This window comes from Cryptomeria japonica, chromosome 8, assembly GCF_030272615.1.
Source record: "Cryptomeria japonica chromosome 8, Sugi_1.0, whole genome shotgun sequence".
NCBI classification, from domain to species: domain Eukaryota; kingdom Viridiplantae; phylum Streptophyta; class Pinopsida; order Cupressales; family Cupressaceae; genus Cryptomeria; species Cryptomeria japonica.
Window position 1 is genome coordinate 174,475,053 of NC_081412.1, and position 20,258 is coordinate 174,495,310.

The following is a 20,258-nucleotide window of genomic DNA, read 5'->3' on the forward strand; positions in this document are numbered from 1 at the left end:
AACCCTAAACCCTAACCTTAACCATAAACTCCAAACTCTAAACCCTAACCCTAAAACTCTAAACCCTAACTAACCATGATGTAAACCTTAACCATAAACCCTAAACCATGACCCTAAATCCTAACCTTAACCCTAAACCCCAATAATAATCATAAAGCTATATCTTAAACCTAAACGAGTTAGGGTTAGAGTTAAGATTGGATTTAAACCCTAATAATGCTTAGTATTAAGGTATGGTTTAGAGACATAATTAGGCTTAGGGTTGGGGTTAAGATTATTATACTTTGTTTAAAAGAAGCTCCATAACAATACCAAACAATTTAAGGAAACACAATATTTTAACATATAAAAAACATTATTTAGAAATATATGTTTCTAGTTTAAAAAATATTATTTATTTTGCCTTTGCAATCACAAATTTCTTTTTACTTAGAGAATTTCAACATGCAATTAACTACCTTGACTTTATAAAATACGATTTATTTTAAATTAAAATATTTACAAATAAGCTTCTCTTAGTTTCAAGAATATTTATTAAAGTATGGGATTTAGGGTTACAATTAGGGTTAAGGTATAGAGTATTAAGGTTTATAAATTTAGGTTTTTGGGTTAGGGTTAGGGTTACGATTCAGAATTTTAGGGTTTATGATTTAGGGTTAAGGTTTACATTTAGGGTTTAGGGTTAAGGAGAGTGTTAAGGGTTAGGGTTGAGGGTTGAGGGTTATGATTAGGGTTTACATCTTGATTGGGGGTTTAGGGCAGTTAGGGTTGATATCTAGGATTTAGGTTTAGGGTTTAGAGTTTTAAGGTTTAGATTTTAGGGTTGTTATGGTTTAGACTTTTAGGGTTATTGTTTAGAGTTTAGGGTAGGGTTAGGGTTTCCAATTTTGTCATCAACCCTAAACCTAAACCTAAACCCTAAGCCCTACCCTAAACCTTAAACCTAACCATGAACCTTTAACCATAAAACTCTAAACCCTAACCATACCCTAACCATGATGCATGATGTAAACCCTAAACCCTAAATCCTAACCTTAGCCCTAAAATTATAAACCCTAACCATAAACACTAAACCCCCTAACCGTAAACACTAAACCCTAACCCTAAACCCTAAGCCCTAAGCTTAACCCTAAAACTCAACCTAGTCTTAGTTAGGGTTTAAGGTTTAGGATCAAGGTTAGAGTTTACATTGATGTTTAGGATTAGGTTATAGAGTTCTAGGGTTTAGGGTTAGGGTTAGGATTTAGATTTTTAGGGTAAGGGTTCAATTTTTTAGGGTTTAAGCTTAGGTTTTAGGGTTTAGGGTATAGGGTTAGGGTGGGGTTTAGATTTCTAGAATTTAGGGTGAGGGTTAGGGTTTAGAATTTAGGATTAGGGTCTATATATAAGGTTAGGGTTAGATATTATATTTTTAGGGTTTAGGGTGAGGGTTAGGGTTTAAAGTTTTAGGGTTGAGGGTTAGGGTTTAGGGTTAGAGTTTACATTTATTTTTAGGGTTTAGGGTTAGGATATAGAGTTTTAGAATTTAGGGTTAGGGTTAGTATTTAGATTTTTATGATTTAGGGTTTTGGGTTTAGGGTTTAGGGTTTAGGGTAGAGTTTGTGTTTAGGGTTTAGGGTTAGGATTTAGAGTTTTCAGGTGAGGGTTAGGGTTTAGGGTTTATAATTCTGGGTTATAATTTATGTAGCTTTTAGGGTTAGGGTTTTGAGTTTAGGGTAGAGTTTATGTTTAGGATTTAGAGTTTTAGGGTTAGGGTTAGGGTTTAGGGTTGAGGATAGGGTTTACATATAGGGTTAGGGTTAGGGTTTAGGGTTTATGATTGGGGTTAGGGTTTATAGTTATGATTAGGGTTTACATCATGGTTTACCCTAAACTCTAAACCCTAACCCTACCCTAACCCTATATGTAAACCCTCTCCTCAACCCTAAACCCTAAACCTAACTCTAAACGCTAAAAAGCACATTAACTTAGCCCTAAACCCTAACCCTCCTCCTAAAACCTAAAATTGTACCCTAACCCTAAAACTCTAAACCCTTACCCTAAACCCTACCTTAAACTTGAAACCCTAACCCTAAACCCCAAATCCTAACCCTGAACACAAAACCCTAAACCCTAATCTTAAAACTCTAAACTCTAACCCTACCCTTAAACTCTAAACCTTAAACCCTAAACCCTAACCCTCACCCTAAAACTCTAAACCCTAACCTTACTCCTAACCCCTAAACATAAATGCAAACCCTAAACCCTAAAACTCTACACCCTAAACCTTAAACCCTAAAACTCTAAACCCTAACCCTAAACCTAATGATGATGTAAACCCTATCTCTACTCTAAACCCTAAACCTTATATGTAAACCCTAACCCTCAACCCTAAACCCTAAAACTCTATACTCTAACACTAAAGATAAATGTAAACTCTAACCCTGACCCTAAAACCCTGAACCCTAACTCTCAACTCTAAAACCCTAACCCTATACCCTATACCCTATATGTAAACCCTAACCATAAACCCTATAATATGAACCCTGAACCCCAAACCCTAAAACTATAACCCTAAAACTCTAAACCCTAAACCCTAACCCTACCCTAAACCCTATATGTAAACCCTAAGCCTAAAACTCTAAACCCTAACCCTAAACCCCACATAACCATAACCCTCAACCATAAACCCTAAAACTCTAACTAAACCCTAAACCCTACATAACCATAAACACAACCCTAACTATAAACTCTAATCCCTAAGCCTAAACCCTATACTCTATATGTAAACCCTAACTCAAAACCCTAAACCCTAACCCTCCCTAAACCCTAAAACTCTAAACCCTAACCCTAAACCCTAAAAGTCTAAACCCTAACCCTAAACCTCTAAACCCTAACTAACCATGATATAAACGGTAACCATAAACCCTAAACCATAATCCTAAATCCTAACCTTAACCCTAAACCCTTATAATAATCATAAACCCTAATAATGCTTAGTATTAAGGTATGGTTTAGAGACATAGTTAGGCTTAGGGTTGGGGTTAAGATTATTATACTTTGTTTAAAACAAGCTCCATAACAATACCAAGCAATTTAAGGAAACACAATATTTTAACATATGGAAAACATTATTTAGAAATATATGTTTCTAGTTTAAAAAATATTATTTATTTTGCCTTTGCAATCACAAATTTCTTTTTACTCAAAGAATTTCAACATGCAATTAACTACCTTGAATTTATAAAATATGATTTATTTTAAATTAAAATATTTACAAATAAGCTTCTCTTAGTTTCAAGAATATTTATTAAAACGTTCTCTACTAGCAAGGCCAACCACGTGAAGGTGGAAGCTTGTATGGCCTCCCCTAATTGACCTAAGCCTAATTGACCTAAGACAACCACAAGACAACACCACACAAAACAACACAACACAATGTCACAACACTACCACATAAAACAACAAAATACATACATTGTATTTTATTTATAATACAAATTATTTACATAACTTTAAATGTGATGATTATAATGACTAGATTAAATATCGAGTGGTCATATTTTATGATTTGTTGCGGTGCATTAATAAAACTTACAAATTATTAAAAGCTCTAAAAGCAAATAGTTATGCAAATAATGTTTAAATGTGATGATTGAATAGGGCAATGCCTTTGGTGATGAGCACATAGGCACATATGTTAGCATGTGACAAGTCAAAATACACATTTTATAATTATGGTGACATGCTTATGTGGATGGTTATGTAGTGTTAACTTCATTTATAAAGCGAGTAAATTATATTTTAAAAAGGGCAATTTATAATTATCCTTTTTGAACTATGAAGGGGGATTTGTATTGTGATTCATAATTTTCAAATTTGTGTTTTCTAACTTTAATGTTGAGATCAAAATTAATAATTTTTGAAATAAAAATTAAAAATTAATCAAGATAAGTAAAAAAATGTAAAGAAAACGAGAAATAGATCTTAAAGAATGGCATTGGCCTACCAACCATTCTTTAAGTTGCCACACAAACACACGACCTTAAGGAATAACCATGGCCATTGGCTATTCCCTTTGGTCTTTGGAAGGGTTTTTCATCCCCTTCCAATAATTTTTTTTATTAATCATTATTTTTTTACATATTACAATGCTATTGGGTCAATAATACCTTGACCCTGTTACAATGCCATTACGTCGATACCATTGACCATGTTACACTGCTATTAGGTCAATACCCTTGACCAAAATGTTACTAAAGAAATGATCTAATCACATCCCTTACTACTCTTCTTGTTGTCAAACTGACACCCATTGTTGGGAACTTGGGTGAGTGGCCTTCAACCCACCTGTTCCAAAAGCAACATGTAATTTGTTTTTGCCTGCAACATACTGTGAACTTGAGTCTATCTTTGAAAACATAAACAAATACAAATAATAAATAGATTATACCCAAGAGGAACTCTGAAATATTGGATATAAAACACTTCAGAAATCATTTCAAAATATGATGCATACGTTCTTAACTCTCCGTGCCCCTACACTGCTCATTTCAAAACAATAGTACAATTGTTACTTAAATTTCAGAATGAAAATGTTTCAGGCAACAACTATACATAAACAGTGACGGAAAGCAATTTGCATGCCTTAAACTGCTACCCTTGAAATGATGAAAATGGGCATCCAGTTTTCTATAATCCACCAGCTCCTTATTCCTGCATTTTATCATGAAATCATTATATAAGCCATCATCTATCTTCCCCATCTTTACTAAAAAAAAAAAAAAATCATTCAGTATTTGATACTCAAAATTATTCTAATTTTTTTCGAAAATAATGTGAAGCATATTGAAGAACAAGTATAAAGAACATACAGTGTCATCAGAAAAACAAGGAAAGCACTTCTTCCACAAAACGAGGACTGCTTTCATCCTATCAGTCTTATTTTTTTTACAATTCATTTCTTTTCAAAGAAAAAATGCAATGAAATGCATACCTTCATTTGACCACATCCAACATCCAATGTCTAGAAAACGTCCTTCCTTTTGTACCTACAAAAACTCCAGAGATTGACGCTTGAATTTTACATGACTGATCTAATAACACAACACATGCTCATAAAAGAGAGACAACACAATACATGTCTCTATTTTCAATCAAATAATGGTATCAAAGATCAAAAGACAAATTTGATAGAGATCAAGGAGGGCATTCACTGTTTCTACATGTTTTATTTTCATATTTCGTTTTGCTTACAATCACGGAGTGCTTAGAAGGAAATAGTGGATTTCAAGTGCTTGATACTGATAATAAGAATTGCAAGATGACAGCCCATGTAGCAGCCCTCAGTGGTCATAGTGATTTGATTTTATACTGAAAATATTCATCAAGATAGAACAGACCAAAAAATGTCTGGACCAGACCTCATAATAACAGTGATATCAACATTTATGGCATTCATCAAAGTTTTATAAATAACAACGATATGGAACAGTGACAACCTTTATAAGCCAATTTGAAGACAAACAAAGCACTCTACTGCCATGAACAACCCATGATGTTTCAAAGACAGATGTCAAAGAAAGGCCACATGCCTACAATGTTGCAGTGAAAGCATCAAAAGTTAAGTAGGCAATAACTTTTAAGTAAGTTGCCACCATTAAAGCATCAAAAGTTAAGTAGGCAATAACTTTTCAAAAGTTATAAGTAAGGCCACCATTGAAGTTTAGTGGCTAAGAATTCTAAGGATAGTGCAACATCAACACGAATCAAGGTCCCCATTATTTCTGGTATGTGAGTTATATTTCTGAGAGCCCAACTGTACTAGAACAGTCCCTTACAACCTTCGGTGATGCCACTTTAGCAATATTTACTTCAGTCAAGCCAGAAAATGAAAATTCCATTAAAAGCAACTGGAAACATGATAAATTACAAAGAGTGTTAAAGAATTAAAAAAGAATGACAAATCACAAAATTTAAGAACGAAAGCAAAAAGATGATAAATATTTGACTATTTTTAAAGTTTGCGGCACAATAGCTCAATTACAAAGAGTGTTAAAGAATTAAAAAAGAATGACAAAATGGAAACATGTGATGCCCAAATCACAACTGCTAGTATGGTATTTTGGAGTTTTACATAGTAAGTAAAACAATCATGTTGGAGTGAAATTGATACAAAGAATGGGATATCCAGGTGGCAGATTCTGTAAATATCAATGAGGATTTATTCAGCCACATATTTGAACTAAAAACTAGCAATGCAGGAGATCAGGACAGAAACACAACTTGTTAAACAGAAGAGCAAACCTTACCATCATCAAACTTTTTGAAAATAGTATTGATGGAAAACTATTTACACAGCTGTTAAGGAGATAATAAATTTTATTGACACTGCTGAAATTAGAGGGATAAATATTGCCTTCTGAGGAGATATTATAGAGCATGGTATCAAGATGTACTATTTCTTAACATGAGGAATAGTTATAATCACAAGATTATATGAAGTCAAAGGAAGTGGCAAACATGTCTAAAGAGGCACTAAACAAAAGGTATATTGCACACAGTCTTATGTGGCAATAAGGCATAATCAAGATCCCTGATTTATCCTGTGACAATGTCATGAAAATACCAATGGCTTATTATTACTTATCTCAAATAAAAAAAAGCTAAAGAACAGTTTCAGCATCATACTAGAACCAGGACGACAGGGTATGCACAAATGAATGTATAACAAAGGAAAAAGAGACTTCCTATCTGCATCATGAGTATTCCTAACGATGTCTTTCAATATGTCAAACATAAGAAAATATGGATATTTTGTTGCAGATTTTGATTTTGCTAAAGGGGTTGACAAAAGATCATTTAAAAGATCATTTACTCTATGTGGTGAGGGCATTTGTACCGTAGAATAATGCATTTTTAAATATAACTCACTTTAACAGTAAACATTCATAAAAAAAACAATTTCCTACATAGTTCAATAATACTCTGATGATGTATTATAGAACATGATCTCAAAAAAGTTATGAAATTGATACTTACACACTCAAATTCATAAACTTCATTGGTATTGAGATGTTCAAAGACATTCAATATCTGATTTTATTTTGTATTGAGCATCTTAAGAACACTAGACTACTTGGCACCTGAAATTCTCTTGAATAAAGGCCATGGCAAACCTGTTGACTGGTAATATTTTAAGTGCTACCTTGAATAATGATTGATTCTTACCTGTAAAGACTTGAAAGTTAACAGGACATGATTTGCAGGTGGACATTTGGTGTTCTTGTGTATGAAATGCTTGCAGGATTTACTCCATTTCAGGACAGTGGTTGGTTTGCAGGATTTACTCCATTAAAGGCTGTAGGTTTTTCAAGACTGATTTTTCATGTTTTTGTGATAGTTTTTAACTGATTTTTCGTGGTTGGGTGATGGTAGATACATTCGGTACCTACCAGAAGATATTGAAATGCAAGCTTCGTTTCCCAACCCATTTCTCCTATAAGCAAGAGATCCTTTCATTTTTTTTTCTCAATAATTTAGATTAAACTCTGATTCATCATCATTTTACTTCTCCCGCTTTTAACTGCGGGAAACTAGATGTCTGATATATATTAGTCTTGCAATATATCATAATTTATTTTTGCTTTTACATTTTGGATTGTACAGTGCAAGAGACTTAATCAACAAACTCTTGACTGCAGATCTCACTAAAAGGTTTTGGAAAGAGATAACCTACCATGTTTCTTTAATTTTTAAAACATGAACTAGTTCTAGACCAAAGTTTGTGATTAATGTTGTGCTTAATTATCAGGCTAGGCTTCTTTGCATTTTGCATTTTATGATGTAATTCTTGGTTCCATATCAAGTTTGACAGCATTAAAATGTGATCAGGATTGGATGTCTGAAAGGAGTAGTGAGGGACATTAAGTCACATCCTTTCTTTGAACATGTTGATTGGGACTGGCTGCTTCAAAAGAGAGAAACACCACCTTATAAGCCCATATGTAATGTAAGTGTAATACAGGAAACTCGTAGATACCATTACTAGCTTTTGTGACTTCCTCTGCAAGTGTTGTTTTGTTGATTACATATTTTAAAGGAACGGCAGAATGAGAGATGTAGACTTAGACTTCGTACAGATTTTTGGATAAAATTGTGTGAATATTTTTATTCAATGTTTTGAATCATTCTCTCTAAACATCGAATAAAAATATTCACACAGTTTTATCCAGAAGATTATATCTACATTTCATAGACTGTTGACCTTCATTAGTATGAGACATATCATCCTCCTGAGATTTTTGTGCCACACTAACTGAACTAGTGCCTCAATCAAAAGGCTACAACCCAATATAGGTTAACAGAACTAATTGTGCATGAACCAAAATTAGATTAATAGACCTAATAAATTAACTTAAAATAGGTTAAACCCCATGCAAAGTTAAAGCTTTTTCAGGCATTATAACTAGTTTGCTCATGACTGATTTGCAGGGAAAAGAAGATGTAAACAATTTTGAAGATTATTCCTAACGATGTCTTTAGGAACATTCAAATGTAAAATGCACAGATATTTCCAAACGCTAATGAATTACCAAACACAAGTAGCTGCGAATATTTCCCCAGAAATTCTTATGTATAAGTTTTACACTAAAAGCTCATTACCCATGTTTGAATATGAAAAGTTAAATGCACCTCTGCACAAGCACATTTGCACTTTGGTAGACTTTGTACAGCACGAAGTGGAAACATCAAAAGCACCCACTCTCTTAAAGATGCAGGGTATATCTAAAACTGAAATCTAGGGAAAACATGTGCATACAAGCAAAATGAGATAAACATTATTTCAACCATTAAACTAATCTTATCAAGCAAAACCCATGATTAATCTCACAAAAAATAAGAAGTAAATATTACAGAAAATATGAAAATATTGCAGCATTTGATTTGAATTGATGATGGAAGAAAAATTTGGATAGATAACATATATTGGGGTTGGTTAGGCAGAGAGGCCGACATAGAGATGAAACCCTGAATTCTAAGAGCCCTCTCGGCCTGACCTGTGCTATTACTGCCCTCTGGAGAAAAATAGAAGAAGAGAAATCGAAAAAAGCTAATGCCCTTAAAAGGGCAAAAACTGATTTAATAGCATCGTGAGGGAGAAAATCTGCAAACAACCTAACTTAATAGCATTGCACAAGTGGTGACAGCAGATAATTTTATTTGAATTGATGAAATTGAATTGCAGTACCTGGAAGAAGAAATTGCCCTTGGTTGCTCTACCTCTGCCTCTTCCTCTGTTCTGTCTCTTCCTCCGCTCTGCCACAAAAATTAACACTAAAACAAACAAAAAATTTGAAAAAACACTGAACACCACCAAACAAAACAAACACCTGAAAATAAGATGGACAGAAAAACCAGCGTACGCTGTACACCACCAAATAAAACAAACACCTGAGCAAAAAACAATGTCTAACAGAATTTCAAATTTAAAAACAATCTTAATTTGAAATGCCGCTCCCATTCTCCTTTCAACGGCTATTTTGAAATTTTCATTAATTTAAACAAATTTAAATTAATTAATTAATACTTTAGGTTTCTTTAACTAGGAACTAAGTGATTGGTATCTAAGTTAAACAAATAAATAGTTTTTAGCATACTTATAACATTTGATTAAAATTTATATTTTTTAATTTTTTAAGTAAATGTAATTTAGGTCTTGCTATACTTTTCTCTATCATTTAAAGATTTGAAAACATCGGTTTATTTTTCTCCTTCTACCTGAACTCAGTTTCTTGTTTCTTCTACTCATCAAAACCTCACATTTCCAACATGGTCCAATGTGTATAGAAATGCCTACAAGATTTGTCAATGACTTCCAAGTGTATAAATAGAATTTTCGCCTTGGAGTTCATCATTGATTGCAATCTTTTTGGAAATATCAATTATTAGGGTGTTATTGCTTGTTGTTACATTCATGATAGATTGATTGATAAGAGAATTTTATATTTTCTTAGTAAATCTTGGCAAGGTTATGAATTTCGTTCAACCATGTGTGGTATTTTATGATTGGGGTCTTTTTTTTACTAAGAATTATTATTAATGGCCTAATAGATACTTTCTCATTCTCAACACACTCACTCAATGCTAACGCATACATTAGTCCATTCAACTTCTTTATTATGACATGCAAGAGTTTCTTGATTTTCTTTTTTAAATGCATGCATTTTACCTATATGTAGTGATGCATACAAAAATGAGTTTTGGTACCTTATGGTTTGGTGTGAAGGGTGTGTTTGGTGAAAAAAATGTTTAGATGTGACACTTAACATATGAATTATAAAAAAATCCTTATAAGAGGTTTTAGAAAATGTGTATTGTCTTCTAATTTGAAATAAAGTATCAAAATTAAATAATAATATCTAGATAACCACTATACATGGGTCCTTAATGGAGCATAAATGTCATCTACCATTCAACAATTAAATCATCAATAATTATTTATTCCTTCTTTTATGGCTAGAGGTTTAAATTTTGTGGGAGGGGAGGTTCGTTCACTCGTAGATGTTGTTGTTTTCCTACCAGATTATATCTATAGAACAAAGATTTTGATTGTGAATGCAAGTATTTATCAAGTATCACAAGGTATTTAATTGAATATAAGGTCACTTATTGACCTATATCAAGTTATATTTCATGATAAATGACCCAAATTATATGTAATAATACAAATGAATTGTAAGAAGAATTAAGTTTAACACAAACATTAAAACAATCTCATTTAATTTTCTCAAAGCATAGTAAAGATACGAATTAAATTTATAGACAAAATTTAAAGAGAGACATAGCTATTTGGAATTGGAGATTTTAATAAAATCCATGAGACCTACCTTGAAATTAATTCTAAAATTGAAACAAAATAATATGTGTTATATTTTGATATATTTGATATCCACTACATGTGACAACGTAGTGGTAATTGCACTATGAAATAAACAAAGATGACCTTGGTCTCTATTCATATATTATACAATTAAAGAACATCCTCTATCATTTCAATGCACAACGATAAGAAATCATCCAAAGAGAATGCCACACTAGAACTATCACATACAAGCATAATTTTTGTCTCAAATTTATATCCGAAAACATAAGCACTCAATCCAATGGTGACAATTATGCATTAATAATTATGGAGAAACAATGGCCATAGCTGAAATAGAGACCGTGGCTAGTTGCTATCACATCCAACTATCCATACCACAATTCTTATGATCATCTTATGGAAATCCTCTATGTACTCTTTCATCGATTTCTAGAAAACATGGCATCAATTTGATTACCATGACTTACATCAACAAAATGTTTGTAGTGGACATTATTTTTATTAGAGTCTAAGGGAATGGCATCAATAGTCTAAGGAGGAGATGATACCTACGAAAACAAAAATCATTATTGAAATACCACTCCTAATTCATTTGGTGGAAAAAGGGATTAAAATAAAACAAATGAACTAAATGGACTCGAGTGGGTATTTAAAATCCAAATTCTAACTTGAAAAGAGCTAGAGCTTTCTAGTAATAAACCAAGAGAAATTAGGAGGGTGAAACATAGTTGCTAAGTCAAACATTACAAAGTAGAGAAATGGAGACCTCTATTAGAATGACTTCAACCAAAAGACAAATGGATTCTCTAGGGGAGGTAGGGGACAAAAAGATAAAAGCCATCATGAGGCATAATTGCCCATTAGTTCTTCATATAGCGAGGGTCATTTTGGGAGATGAGTTTTTATCTGCAGATCATAAATATCAAGTCCATAGATATATTATCCACATTTCTAGCGATTTCTCTAGACTTGGGATTTAGCAAAGAAAAGATAAGATTGTTATGTGAGAGGATCTTCAAAGATCGGGTTCTGGAGGGCATTGAAGATGTGTTAATGAATATAGATGCTCAAAATCGTATTCCCATGCCAAAAGATTTTCTACAAAATGCATCTCAATGTCCCCAAATTCCCTTTAGTCCTAATTGAAGATGAGGAGAAGTATGAAGATAATTGGCATGTGGCGAGTAGAGGAGTGAAGTTTTTATGAATTAGATGTAGATTGAGATGAATGAAGACCCTAAATTGATAAAATCATATGTCCAGTTGGAGGGGCTTAAGTGGGAAATGCAAGTAAATGATATTCTTCCAAGCAATATGGTTGAGGGGATAAATGGATGACTTCAAGATTTTGACATAGGTCAGATAATATTTGTTATAGGATGTTAGGTTTATGTTTAAGATGCAATGGTTTTCACTTGTGAATGTCCAGTCGGGGTTTGGTTGATAATAGTTTCAACTTTGTATTGCTGGGAACTTTTTCTTGTTTTGCAAGACTTATGATATATGGACTCTATAAATTTTATTCAAATTAATATAATGGGATCTGGCCTAGCTAGCAATTTATTTACCAAAAAAAATAAAATGATCACTTGTAGGATTTAATAAGAATAAACATATAATCTTATAGTTAGACTTAATTTATAGATGTATAAATTAAGATAATACATATAAATAGTCAAATTAAACATAATCAATTGAATTATACAAAAGTATTTAATAATATCCCAAAGAATCAAGATATCACCTCAAGATTTTATTTTAAATTATTATGGGTACATTCTAATATAAAAATATTAAAAAAAATAAAAACAATTTCAAAATTACTTTGTAACCACTTAAAAAAAAAATTCAATTCAATTCAATTATACATCTCTATTAAACCTTAAGCATTCTCCTAATATGATCTTGAAATATGTGGTGCATTTATATTCTTTGAACTTTTTATCTATTGGTGGATTGAAATTCTAAAAATATCAACATAAGATCTAAGATCCGAAAAGAAATGGAGGTCAAATAAGCATGATATTAATGGTGCCCCATTTTATTTTAATTCTTTTGTGCTTTTCAATGTTGTTAACTACTAGTGAGTCTCATTGACAATTTGACCAGTAAACATTATTAGAAACCCTCATTCATTCATATCCACTAAAATTATTTTGAAAACCTTATCGGCCATGGAGTTGTGATTATGTAATATTCTAAACAAATCTATTTATTGTCGATTTTGAAAAGTTTGAAACTAGTTTATTCACCAAAAATGTTGTTTGCTACTAATATAAGTGTTTTTTCAATCTATCAAAACTTTTCAGCAAGATTGGTCACCCTTAAACATATAAAAGAAGGAAAACTTGGGGTTTAAGCAGTACACATTGCATGTATTGGTTGGTGAAGTTTGTTTTTCCATCTACGAAAAATGTGTATAAGTAGAATTTTCCTTATAAGAGGTTTTAGAAAATGTGTATTGTTTTCGAATTTGAAATAAAGTATCAAAATTAAATAATAATATCTAGATATCCACTATACATGGGTCCTTAATGGAGCATAAATTCCATCTACCATTCAACAATTAAATCATCAATAATTATTTATTTCTTCTTTTATGGCTAGAGGTTTAAATTTTGTGGGTGGGGAGGTTCGTTCACTCGTAGATGTTGTTGTTTTCCTACCAAAGTATATCTATAGAACAAATATTTTGATTGTGAATACAAGTATTTATCAATTACCACAAGGTATTTAATTGAATATAAGGACACTTATTGACCTATATCAAGTTATATTTCATGATAAAAGACCCAAATTATATGTAATAATACAAATGAATTATAAGAAGAATTAAGTTTAACACAAACATTAAAACAATCTCATTTAATTTTCTCAAAGCATAGTAAAGATACAAATTAAATTTATAAACAAAATTTAAAGAGAGACATAGCTATTTGGAATTGGAGATTTTAATAAAATCCATGAGACCTACCTTGAAATTAATTCTAAAATTGAAACAAGATAGTATGTGTTATATTTGGATACATTTGATATCCACTACATGTGACAACCTAGTGGTAATTGCACTATGAAATAAACAAAGATCACCTTGGTCTCTATTCACATGTTAAAAATGGCTTTGTCGTGTACAAAGATTCCACTACTCATTTAGTAGCTAATAACAAGGGGAACACAACTTATTAAGAAAGGAAGGAGGATAGTTTCCATATTGAAATTACTCATTGAGAGATAGAAAAATGATCAATTATTATGAGAATGTTGAAATTGTAAGTCAAGTAGGGAAATGGTGGAACATGTAGGAATTATTGCTTACCATGCTCTATGAAAATCATAAATAGTATTTGAGTTGATATGAAGAGCAATAAAGACAGATATTATACAATTAAAGAACATCCTCTATCATTTCAATGCACAACAATAAGAAATCATCCAAAGAGAATGTCACACTAAAACTACCACATACAAGCATAATTTCTGCCTCAAATTTATATCCCAAAACATAAGCACTCAGTCCAATGGTGACAATTATGCATTAATAATTATAGAGAAACATAATGACCATAATTGAAATAGAGACCATGGCTAGTTGCTATCACATCCAAATATCCTTACCACTATAATTATGATTATCTTATGGAAATCCTCTATGTAGTCTTCCATTGATTTCTAATTTACCTCAAGTTTTGAATTTTCTTCAGTATTTCCAACTCATAGTAAATAGGTATGAATTGATTCTTTGATTTCACCACCATCCTCTCCCATTTTGTGATTTGCTCCTTTCCTCTCTATTTTCTATCCAATTGAACTTCTTTCCACCAAATAACAAGATGTTCCTTCAATTTGGTTTTTGCAAACTTGACTCACTCTAGATCTTCAACTTCTTCATATTCAAATTATTCTTCCATATCATTTATCCAATTGATCAGGTCCTCAAGAATTCAGACTATCAATATAACTAAAGATCTCTACCCTTGGTCTTTTCCCCATCTTGGTGATATCCTTCATCATCTTGATTTGGTTCTCTTTTTTAATAGTCTCAATATTGATCAATACAATGTATTAATAATAATTTATAGTATCTCCTAAAGGGATGCAATTTACCCTCTTAGCATAAAAAAAAATCAAGGTACTATGTGTGTGTGTGTGTGTGTGTGTGTGTGTGTGTGTGTGTGTGTGTGTGTGTGTGTGAGAGAGAGAGAGAGAGACCATAGTAGATTCACGATCATTATACATAAAATAGAGCAAACAATCTAAAGCCCTACAAATTGATTACATCCTTGTATAAAAAAAATTTTGACTTATGAGAGACGTGATTAAAAGAATTAGAAAATATGGCATCACTTTGCTTACCATGACTTACATCAACAAAGTTTTTGTATTTGACATTATTTTTATTAGAGTCTAAGGAAACATCTTTGTTGAAAAAGACAAAAAAAAAGTTTTGAATATATATTGTGAGACTAAGAATCATAATGGTTGCGTCTCCTTTCCAAGGCTACATAAAGACAATAATATATATCACCATATTAAAGAAAAGTAAGTCTATTTTATCAAGACTGACCTTAAACTTATTAAAATATTAAAGTAATATCTAAAGGAAATGAAGTATAACTTGCAATAATATGACTGCTTGTCCCCCTGCCAATGGAGTAGAGGCTATTGAGCATCTCATTGGTGTTAGGAAAGATGTTGAATGACAAGCCATAGATCTAGGATGGATTAAATAAATTTTGATGGGGAGGCAAAGGGCAATCTAGGTCCAGGGGCTATGGGATGTGTGGCTAGGGACTCGAGTGGAACCATCATTGCTGAAAGATCTTTGGTCCTTTGGTAAAATTCTAATAATTCGACAGAATTCAGAGTAGGGCTTTTAAGGTTTCAATTGGCGATGGAAATAGGTGTCAAGAAAATTCATCTAGAAGGAAATGCATCGATCACCATCAATGCATTTAGAAAAAATCAAACAAATACCATCAAACTCCATAACCCAGAGATTTCACTTGGAAGCATCTACCAAAAAGATAATCACTAGGACTTGGAAGGATGAAAAAGATAAACAAGAGCTGAAGCAAACATTGAGGTTAATGGTTGAATACATTAAAGTAATTCATAATCCCAACCCTCAACCAATAACTCAACTTCCTACGTCTTTTGACCCCAAATCCCCAATCAATCAAAAGATACTGGATTAGATTCAAAGAAGCAAAATGGTAATTGAGGTATTTCTTGATTGGTTAGGAGTGATTCAAGTAGGTATAAAATACATTCGAGATTTGAGCCAAGTATATGAAGATATTGTGGTGGTGATCAAAGAGTTGGAAACATAAATGGCCTCATGAAAAAAGGAAGAAACCAAATTGATGACAGTGATCGCTCAGATGAGAGAAATTCAAAAGTATGGTGTAATTAAATTTTTGGCAGAGAAGGTTGTGCCTGGCTTAGATGATAATGTGTTATATGTATGCAAGAAAAGCATATAATGTAGGAATTCAATTATGAAATAGGGACATGAGGAATTTGTTAAGTTGTTGAAATAATTAACAGAACTCACTTTGTCAATGAAGAATGATATAAAATATATTGATGTCAAATGTTTCAAAGATGATGGTAAAACCATAGAGGCTACAGATACCATAATTCAATCTTTTAAAGAAAAGATTGATTATGTAAAAGAGGCAAAAATATTAACAACAAAAGATTTCTCCAGGGTGGAAAAAATAGAATCTCTGTTAACCCTCTGCATCAATTACCTGGACAATCATGCGAACAAGGTGGCACAAGTTAGGTGGGATAAGGAAGTATGGAAGCAACAGATTTCTCATATTAGGCTTCCTAACTTTGTGATCATTCAAAACTTATCCACAGCTCATCTGGAGTGGAACCGTTTCATTTCCGCAGCACAGAACCAACCTGGAGGTTTCACATCACAACACCAACCCTAATCGTGCCAGCAGATTTCGGCCTCTTGTTTAGTTTCTTTAGATATGTTCTTAAAAAGTTTTAGCTATGCAAAAACTAAATTTTAGTTAGGGCAAAGTTAAGTGACTTCGTGTTTCAAAGACAGTTAGCCTATGATTGGCTATATATATGTTTTAAAATGACTTTGAAAAGGTCTGAGAGTTTTTGGGGGGCTTATAGAGTTAGTAATTATATTTTGATATATGATGTTTTTAGAAAGACTTTTTATTTGTGAATAGAATAAATGGATGATTATCACAAGCTTAAATGTGTGTGCTTAAGTTGATGGAAATAAATTTTTGTGTGGATTTATCTTCCAGTGTAATAATTGTTTATTGCTTTGGAAATGCATCATATATCTGAGTGCAGTTGGCTGGTTTATAAGCTCATTTTTATGAATTTTATCAGAAGTTAGACAAAGTCTGTGTGCTTGTTTATTGAGATTGATTTCATGAATGATCACATTCATAATATGTCTATGTATGAATGGTAGTTTGACTTTAGTACTTTCTAGTAAAATGTATGCTTGCAAGTTTATTTTTAGTTTAAAATCATTCATTGGATATCATAAAAAGAGAGTTTTACCTTAATTCAAGGGAAACTGTTTCAACTTTACCCAACTACTTGTTATTGATTTGATGCTTAGAAAGGGGTATAGTGTCAAAAAATCTCATTATTGAGGACAAATCTGTTAACCAGCAAATTTTTGGAAACTCTGTTGGGAACATTATCTTGCATATTGTTAAGATCAGCCGCCTGAACATGGGGAAAATAAGTAATTTCCCATGAGATCATCTTCTCTGTTGTGCAACTTAATCTTGAATTGTAAGACAAATAGGAAGATATAGTTGTCTTTTATGCTTCAGCAGACTGGAGTCTAGAAGGTACACCATATCTTTGAGGAGAGGAGTAGTAGATCTTGTTTTTCAAGCATTACAAAATCTTTTTTTTTTTCATTTAACCCTACTAGTTCTAAACAGGCAAGAAGTAGACTTCCTCCCCCTCCCACACTTTTTACATCTCCCACCTGCCAAGCCCTCATTTTGCACGGTTTATCCTGCCCATTGTCATCAATCTCACACCTTTTACTTTTCCATTGGCTTAGTCGTGGGGAGTTGCTATAGGACGCCTAAACCTAGGAGCTAATTTGAATCATTTACCTAAAGGAGCAAGGGAAGATTTACCTAAATTTAATGGTGATGGGAAAACATCAATAGATGAGCATCTGAGTGCTTTCAGCGTAGCATGTGGTGTATTAGGTGTTCAACATGAAGATGTGGCAATGAGACTCTTTGTACAATCTTTTAATTGATGTCGCAGCAGAATGGTTCTATCATTTACCCAATGGTTCAATCACCAATTGGAATGATATGAAAACAAAATTTGAAACCAGGTTCAAAAGTGCAGAAGATGAGCACCCTCTTCTTGCTCAACTAACTCAGTTAAAGAAAGAAATGCATGAACCTATGAGGGAGTTCATGGCCAAATATAATAAGATTATTAATAAGATCCGAATATACAAAACACCTTCTAATGACAATAAAAAATGTTTCTTTCTGATGACAATAAAAAATTTAATAAGATTATCTCAGGGACCAGTCCATCATTAGTAGCATAAGATGACGAAAATCACAGTAAAAGGCCTCATAGAAGCAGTACATCCTCTAATGATCAGCCTTATGCATGTATGACATAATTTTATAATGAAGTTAAACATTCTTTTCAAAAACCCCAAAATTTCCTTTCAAAAAGCAAAGATACAGAGGAAATTACAGATTTTCATTTTTAGTTTTCTCAGCTTGACAGGGAAAAGTTCCAAATTTTTCCAGAAGATGCAGGGAAGAACCCACAAATTATAGATATAGCAGAGATGCACAAATAAAAATCAGAGTTTTTCCTGCTTTGGAAATATTAAAAATTTCATCTATTCTGCCCAATTAGCAAAGAACCCAGGAGAAGTTCCAGAATTTTCATTTTTCGTGCCAAAATTCTTTTCAAAAAAGCCCAGAAAATTCTCTGCATTAAAAACCTCTTCAACAGATTTTTCATCTAAAGAAATTTATAGTTTTTTCATTTCCAGAAAGGTGTAGAGGTAACGTAACAAGTGAATTCTTTTCCAGAAAAACGCAAAAGCCCAATTTTTCCTTTTCGGAAAAAGCAGAAATTTTAGAAATTTGCAGAATGTCATACCTAAACAATATTTCTTATGCGAAATGCTATAGAGGGTTCTTATTTTAAGTTTCAAAATGCAGATTTTCAAAGAAAAAACGAAGTTTACAGAATTCTTTTTTCTGGAAAATAAAAAATAAAAAAAACCTCACTATCAGAGCTCATGCCAAAGAAAAAGAAATGGCGAGTTCACATAGTTTCAAAGTGCAGAAGATAGCAGAGTTTTCTAAAGGAAAAGATAGGCGATTACCAAAAATGCCAAAATTCGCAGTTTGAATGCGATAAAAATACCTCATTTTCTGCCAAAATGGGTGATGTCGCAGTTTTAAGAAAAACCCCTGTGTTTTCCAAAGAGAAGCAGACTAGCTAAGCCGTGAATAGCTGCCATAGAAGGACGAATCAACGTAGTTCCAAGTTTCTATCAGCAAACTGAAAACCCTAGTGGCTCGGCATTTCTTCCTCGGCAAGTTTCAAAGTGCAAAATGAATATCATTTTAGGGTTTTTGCATCTCTTTATGTCCCCCTTTCATTTCTCCTTTTTCCTATGTAATGAGATCGCATTTTATTAAAACAAGGAGATTAAATGCATGGTGGTCGAAGTTTTTTATAAACTCCCACTTACATCTTTATTAATAAACTTTGCCTAGCCGTGGGGAGGCTCTAAAACCCTTAAGTTTTATAAACTTATCATAGTTTAAAAGATGAACAATTAATTAAATATTTAGTGATTATATCAATGTTGAAATAAAACTATTATTATTTAACAACATTTTTATAATTAATAAATATTTAAATTAATTACTTTTTGCATGTTAAAAATTTCCTAACAATATACTCTTAAAGGAAATTATAATTTTTTGCATCTTTTAAACTTAGGATTCAATACTTTCTTCCACATACACTGGAAAATGTAAAATGAATATTTAATTGGATGGTTTATAAATCCAATTGATATTTATTAAAATTGTGTCTTAAGGAAGATATTGAACCTTAGATAGGTGAAGTTGTCACATAAATTTGGGGGTCGAATTTGGGCTTAGAATGCAGTTATTCATGAGTTTGGGCTAGTTCTCCAGTAGTTAGAACCTGATTTTGAGTATTTCATGGGTCAACCTTCAGTTGACCAAGAGTTTACACCTGATTTCACACATTCATGCAAAGTTTGAAGCCTTTTTGTGGGGGTTTCTTTCCCTATTCGGAAATGGAGATATTTTTCACTTACAGATGACTCATGGAGACTTTCAGTTGAACACTAGTCATCTCT

The 20,258-nt window shown here is 32.4% G+C and overlaps 1 protein-coding gene across 1 annotated transcript; it reads right to left on the minus strand.

Moving 5' to 3' along the window:
• Window positions 1–4,441: 4,441 nt before the first annotated feature.
• On the minus strand, window positions 4,442–9,502 carry LOC131857582 (uncharacterized). The gene is made up of 3 exons (XM_059210264.1): window positions 9,230–9,502; window positions 4,976–5,030; window positions 4,442–4,695 (listed from the first exon to the last, which is right to left on the minus strand). Exons 1-3 carry the CDS (start codon window positions 9,500–9,502, stop codon window positions 4,628–4,630), a joined length of 396 nt encoding a protein of 131 aa, XP_059066247.1. The 3' UTR covers window positions 4,442–4,627.
• Window positions 9,503–20,258: the final 10,756 nt, after the last annotated feature.

Excerpts from the sequence above, each read along its gene's own strand:
- LOC131857582 (XM_059210264.1), bottom strand. The coding sequence starts at position 9,502 with ATGGGAGCGGCATTTCAAATTAAGATTGTTTTTAAATTTGAAATTCTG. Across the intron at positions 5,031-9,229 it reads AGGGCAATTTCTTCTTCCAG|GTACAAAAGGAAGGACGTTT; the intron begins GTACTGCAATTC and ends GAGTTTTTGTAG. Across the intron at positions 4,696-4,975 it reads TTGGATGTGGTCAAATGAAG|GAATAAGGAGCTGGTGGATT; the intron begins GTATGCATTTCA and ends GATAAAATGCAG.